Genomic DNA, 6660 nt, shown 5'->3' with positions numbered 1-6660 from the left:
ATTAACGTCATGTGAGAATGACGGGGATTCCACAGAGCATAAACAAAAGTAAAACCAAGAAACTCAAAAGCACTTGTCTGTTAGCACCTATAGTTACTAAATAAACAAGATCATACTGATTAGGATTTTTATTTTCTTTAGGTGTTTGCTGTAGTCTATTCTCAACATCCTCCTACTTCTAACAATAACTTTGTACTTTTGATATTACTGGCATTTCCATAATGAAAGTAGCTCTGTTCATTTTCCTAAAGTGAAAGTAAAAGGTGAATTATAAAAAGGCTTGGTCTCAGCTCTCAGTACACACTCCGAAAGGGATGTGAAGCTGTCAACATGAGGCTGCTCTTAGTATTAGCAGTTGTATTTGTAGTCTACAGCCTGACCACCGCCCAGCAAACACGGCCATGCAGTAAGTACAAGACCTTTAAACCTTATACTCACACTTTTGTATTTTATTTACTTATATTTCTTTTTTTCACTCTTAATCCTAAATGTGTCTGTGTTTCACCAGAAAGCCCTCCATACCTCATGGGAAAGTTAGTAGTGGTAAGTCCAGATTTAGTGTCTTAACTGTCTTAATTATCGTGGCCTGCACATGCAACATATAAAATCATTATTTTCACCTTTTAAGAAACATTCTCCTATCTTCCTCAAATACATGTCATTTTGGGTCAGCTTTATGTTCCTTTCACTTCTGTCACATGGATCTTTTTTTCATTATCTTTTGATATTTTATCTTTATTTCTCACATTGGTTACAGTTAGGTTGAGGAAGAGGTTAAAAAGGTTAAAGTTGGGGCTATGGGTTTAGGAACAGTGTCAGGTTTAAGAACAGGAGCAGAGGTGCCTGTGCCACTTCATCTATAGAATTAGAACAAATAATATATACTGGGCCAACAGATTACCTACTGGGGAACATACATACTGAGTCTGAGTAAATTCTTAAAAGTATTTAAGTCAGTGTATTATGATTATCTTAAACTTGACTCCAAAAGCACAGTTATTCAGTTGTGTTTGATACCGGCCTGAACCTTCCCATGTGACTAATGTTGCATTTTTTCTTCAGTCCCTAAAGGATGAAGTAAAATTTTGGAATTACGAATACAACAGAGCACTGCAGCGGATGAGAGTCTATGAGACTGAAAATCTGGTTAATCGATCCCTCACAAATGATTTTCTTCTGCACTTTGGAGAGGTAAGATTTGACAAAATACAACAAAATACTACAACAACAACTCGTGAGCTTTAAGACATGTTAGAATGTTGGGACCTCAACAAAAACATACCTGGAGTTGTATTTTGTTTCATTCATACAGGTTTGAGTAATCCTGCATGTAGTATGCTGTTCCACCTTGTGATGTCATGAAGCAATATTTTTCAAGTTAACAAGTATTTTTTATATTTTGTTCAGAAGAGATCGGCAATTCCAGAGCTGAAATTATTCAAATGATTCTAGGGAAGTTGTGGAGTTTAATAATAATAATAATGCTTCAGTTTTATGGACACTCAAAGACGCTTTAAAGAGCATTATTCATTCACACCATACCCGGTGATGGTAAGCTACTATTGTAGTCACAGCTGCCGTGGGGCGGATAGAAGCGTGGCTGCCAATCTGTGCCATCGGTCCCTCCGACCACCAACAGTCACGCACACACCGTCATACTAGGCAATGTAGGTAAAGTGATGTTGAGAAGACCAGGACTATTTTACGCAGCCTGAGTCTAACTACCTTCTTCTAATCACTCTAATAACCCTCAGAAAATCACTCAACTTTAAAAACACACTGCAGATAACTCTGACAACACTCAAAATATCACATAACTTTAAAACCGCAATCACACTCAAAAATATCATTAACTACACTCAAAAATATCATTTCTTCAATAACGCAAGGTAAATATCTGACTACACTCAAAAAGTATAATTTAACTTTAAGAAACACCATACAGGTAACTTTAACAACTCTTAAAGTATCACCTGGGGAACACTTACAACTTCACTTAGCTTTAGTGCCCACCTTATGACTTACTCTATACTCTATCTGACAACATTTGTCCAAAACTCATTTTAACAGTGCCTCAGAGAATTTAACCAGATTTAGTTTTACACCAAAAACATCGCAAATATTAATTTATCTTTAGCAGTGCCTCAAAGAATTTAACCAAATTTAGCTTTGCATCAAAAATATTGCATTAGAAAATATCCCCAAACATTGCGTTTTTGTAAGCAACTCACCTAGGATGACTGGACTTGTCGTGGTAATAGTATATGTATATTAATTAGAGGGAGAGACTCAACAAAAGATCCCAACAAGTGATTTGTCTTTGTCTTATTTTTTCTGCTTTTTATTATTTTATGCACTACTCCTGTGGCTGGTTGTCACTCTTTATACTCGTGTTCACTCAGGGTTTTTAGGCCCAGAGTGCTCACGACAAAGCACTTATGACCAACTCACTCCGTAGTTGCTATTTTACCAGAAAGCTCATACAAAAATAATTAGGACAAATCACTTTGCAAGTACCTTTTGGAGAAATTACCCTGTGACCAGGAAAGCTATATAAAGCACAGCCTAGTCCGAATTGCAGATTCTGAACTCCTATGCCGAGTTACAGCCGGAGGGCCAATGCCAACTTAAATCAGGATCTCATCATTATGCAGAATTTTCAATATTTATATAGGGTCACAGGGCTCCACCCAGGTATATGCAAAGTGATCAGTACGTCACACATAGAACACATTTCCAAGTACAGGCAACACTTCTCAGAAACCACAATCTTTACCATTCTAGCCCCCTACGCCACTGCCCCAGCCAGGTGTGAAATAACTGTGTCAAACAAAGGTCAACTGTCAAAAGAACAGAAGGCCCATATCTTTCCTGCACACAAACATAACGGTTACAGAAATTAATGCAAAATAACCTAAACTTGAAAATTAAATTGAAAGAATTAAGCAAATCAACATAAAAGAAACGAATCAGATTAAATCAAAACAGAACAAGTAACTTATGTTAATATGGGTCACAAAAACACTTCTAATATCTAAATCAAACACTCTTAATCTCTAATGCTCTAACAGTTATTCATTTATCAAAATAAAGCATCATGAACATCTTCATCTGAATTTCAGGAGCCCTTTTAGTGGGGCCTACGCCAAAACCTTCATCTTTTTACCCCACCCGAGTGAGCTCTCCTGTGGCCGAGGGGGGGGTTCACGACAAGTGACTTGCCTAAGGACACGATGACGATGAGTTTTTGTGACTGGCGCCCCCCTGTGGCACCTGATTTTTCCCAGCGTCTCCCATCCAAGTACTAACCAGGCCCTGTCCTGCTGAGCTTCTGAGATCTGACAGGATCAGGCTTTAACAAGCTGGTATGGCCACATGTGGTTTAAAACAGTTTAAAAACACAGTGGAGCATTTCCTGTATTGCCACATGACATCACAAGGTGGAGGGTTTTTTTTTATTTGAGAGAAGAAGTTTAAATATGTAGGATTTGTGTGAACATGAATGAAACAAAACACAACTCCAGGTGTGTTTGTGATGAGGTAACAACATTATAACATCAATGAGAAAATGAGAGTAATACAAGCCTTGAATGTTCCTGTGACAGGGTGTGACGTATGAGATGGACGGTCTGACCTCCACCTGCTCTAAGAGGCCTCTCCGAGCAGACTACCAGCCCATAGGAATCCCAGACGACGCAACTTCTGCAATGCCTCTTATCTTTGGCAGCCTGTCTGTGCCTGGTGGGGGGATGCAGGTGAACTCATGGCAGGGGCTTTCTCCACGAGGAGGTGAAGTGTCCACATGTCACATGTTAATGTAATGATGTTTACTGGTATTTTAAAGTGAGTTCTGGTCTCCAGAGGAATACATCAAGTTTGTGACTGAAGTCGGATGTGTCCCTCATCAGGCAACCTTCTACACTGAGAAACACGGACAAGTGACCATAGTGTAAGCCTTCAATCTTCACTATTATTTTCTATATTTTATAAATCAGTCAGGTTATTTGTGACAATGACCATATGACCCTAGATCAGGTCTGGGCATTGTCCAGCTCCAGGGCCACAGTCGCATCTTAGGCTGACTCTGACCAGACAGTTTAAGCTCATTTGGAATTACAAAATAAACATATTTTATCAGTTTACCTCATGTGTGGACTAAAGCTACATTGCTTTTATTTTAGAGGTGTTTTTTTAAATGACATTTTTTGTAAAGCAGTCTCACTTTTTCATTGCTTAGTCATAACATAAACTCTTACCAGTCTGACCAACTATGAACAAAGCTATTTAGTGCTTTTAAAAATTTTATTTTATTTTTTTTAAAATAAAGAAATATAATTAACGCAGAATTGAGTTAAGCATTTTGGCCCTCCACAATATTTTGTTTCTCATGTGGCCCCATGGACAAAATAATTGCCCACCTCTGGTCTAGATGAAAAACAAACGCTGAAGCTGAACGTTGGTCAATAAACAAGATGTGTGTGTTCTCAGGTTTCTGAACAGCACCGTGCACAATAAAGCTCAAGATGATCTCAGCCCTCCAGGCTTTTGTCCAGAGGAGGACGCACAGCCTACAGGAAGACCAGTGGATTTACTCGAGTTGTTCCTCGAAAGTAGAATAAAAAAACTAAAAAGAACTTTCTCCAAACTCATAAATGTCTATTTGAATAATTATTCATTCTTGTGAACACATTCTGTTAACTGCTGCTTATTTGTTTATTAAAAAAAATTTGAAAAGTTGTGATTAAATAATTTATTACTGCCGTTTTGTTCTGTCAAAGTTTCCTTATATTTTGTACAATAAGAATAAAATCTAATCTAAATAAATCATTGAAATACCATTTGAAAGTTGATGTAAATTATTAAAAAATCTATATTTTAGGAGTTGCACATTCACAAACACAGTTGACGTGTTGGACTTATACATCTGCATTTATTATGCATCTGCACCAGAGTTTCCTGGAACAGAAAATAAACAGTATGACTTGCCAAGTTTACATCAAGGTAAGATAAAGTGAAGTAGATTTTAGATGGTGAATATGTATACAATATAGTGGCAGGTAGGTCTTTGTATCTCAATGCTAATGCTGATACTAATTTCAAAGCCTGTTGAATATTAAAATAATGCTACAACTGAAATAATCAACACATATAATATAATCAGGGTTAATTGAATTTTTTTTGTTAAAATCAAATAAAATACAAATGCCCAAAGGCCCAGCCGAGTTGGCAATACAAAGTTAAGTCCTTAGTGACTGTAGTGGACAAACCTTGCCCTGTGCAAGGTCCGCTATAGCTGCAGCGTGTGTGGTGTCTCGGACGCGTGTCTTCCATAAAAACAGAGTCCAAATACTGTGTTCCTCAATATTTATTGGGCGTACCTTATAGCCATCCAAAAATACACAGATTTGGCACTCGATAGTTCACAACGATGACGACGACGTTCAAAAGACTGTATACCTTCACGGTGCAACACCTGTGCCCCTTTTATAGGGCAGGTACTTGCATAAATTACAAGTAGCGCCTCACAGTGGCAGGAGGTAGAGAGGCGCAATATGGCTCCAACAATGACCTCTAGTGTCTCAAACACTAATTACACATTCACAGTTAATGGAAACAGAAACAAGCAGCATGTCTAACGTGGAGTGTGGTGAGCTGACACTGAAATCCAGCCTCCAGGGGGAACGGGCGCACAGCACTTTTATTGGGCGAGGCGATGATGTTCAGGAAGGAGACTGGATGAGCAGGACGTCAAGCCTCCAACCAGAGCATGGCGGACATCCCACCTCCAGACAGCCCAGCAGCGACAGGACCACACCCACCGATCAGGTGCCAGGTACCACACAGCACGTGCAAATTTGGAAGGCACAAGCGGTGAAAGAAACGGGAAGCGCGGGGCGAGGCGGAGCAAGGCCGTGTGCCCTTACAGATATCTTGGCAAAAACCTCATAGAACCTCATGTGACAGGTCTACCTGCTCTGCCGAACTGGAACAAGCCTGGTGCTGTTTTACACCGAGAAAACTCCGATGTTCTCCACCTTCTTTGTGCTAAGCGGCTGTCGTCAGTGGATCTGTCACTCTGAAAAGAGCTTGGAGGAGAGCCGCTGCTCCTCCACATAGATGCAGGTTTTACGCCAAAGCAATCCTCTCCATTTATGCAGGCTGGGGACTGACAAAGAGGGACACACACAGCGCCTCTGTGGCTGGATTAGACCCACCGCCCGTGTTCGTACAGAGTTAGTGTGTTAGTAAGTGTGTGCAGACATACTCACAGTAAACAGCAGCAGCCTCTGGACCTGTGAAGACTAGTTTAAAAGTTTAGTAAAACAGTTTAGATCTGCAATGAGAAGAGTCAGAGGAGTTTGGGTTACAACTGTTACTTCACAAGACAAACCTGAAACAATTTTACAACACACACAATGGAAATATTAATATGAGATTTAACCTTTAACCCTGTAAACTTAATACAATGTTTAAACAGAAATGTCAGTGTATTTCAAACTGGTTAAAATGAACAGACCCCATGCAAACCTGTGGAAGAGTTGGATTAGGAGACGATGACTAGACTTTCAGTTTAGACCAGTTCAGACCAAACCAAATATAAAATAGACACACAACCCAAAGCTCAAGTCAGTTTTCAGACCTTTTTTAACTAAAATGAAA

At 39.3% G+C, this 6660-nt stretch overlaps 1 protein-coding gene across 2 annotated transcripts; it reads left to right on the top strand.

Annotated features, from left to right (window-relative positions):
• The first annotated feature begins 290 nt into the window (after positions 1–290).
• Positions 291–4737, top strand: LOC110158729 (ependymin-2-like). Of its 2 annotated transcripts, none has more exons than XR_008632634.1 (6): positions 291–406; positions 509–543; positions 1063–1191; positions 3606–3755; positions 3845–3949; positions 4489–4535. XR_008632634.1 is itself a non-coding variant. In XM_020923254.2 (6 exons), exons 1-6 carry the CDS (start codon positions 331–333, stop codon positions 4682–4684), a joined length of 708 nt encoding a protein of 235 aa, XP_020778913.1. In that variant the 5' UTR covers positions 291–330; the 3' UTR covers positions 4685–4737. The 2 variants fall into 2 exon arrangements, 1 of the variants encoding a protein (XP_020778913.1); XM_020923254.2 differs by having other exon boundaries at positions 3606–3789; positions 3862–3949; positions 4489–4737.
• Positions 4738–6660: the final 1923 nt, after the last annotated feature.

This window comes from Boleophthalmus pectinirostris, unplaced genomic scaffold (assembly GCF_026225935.1).
Source record: "Boleophthalmus pectinirostris isolate CB_2022bp ecotype Guang Dong unplaced genomic scaffold, ASM2622593v1 HiC_scaffold_20, whole genome shotgun sequence".
NCBI classification, from domain to species: Eukaryota; Metazoa; Chordata; class Actinopteri; order Gobiiformes; family Gobiidae; genus Boleophthalmus; species Boleophthalmus pectinirostris.
The sequence above is the reverse complement of the archived record's forward strand: the minus strand, read 5'-3'. Positions and strand labels throughout refer to the sequence as shown.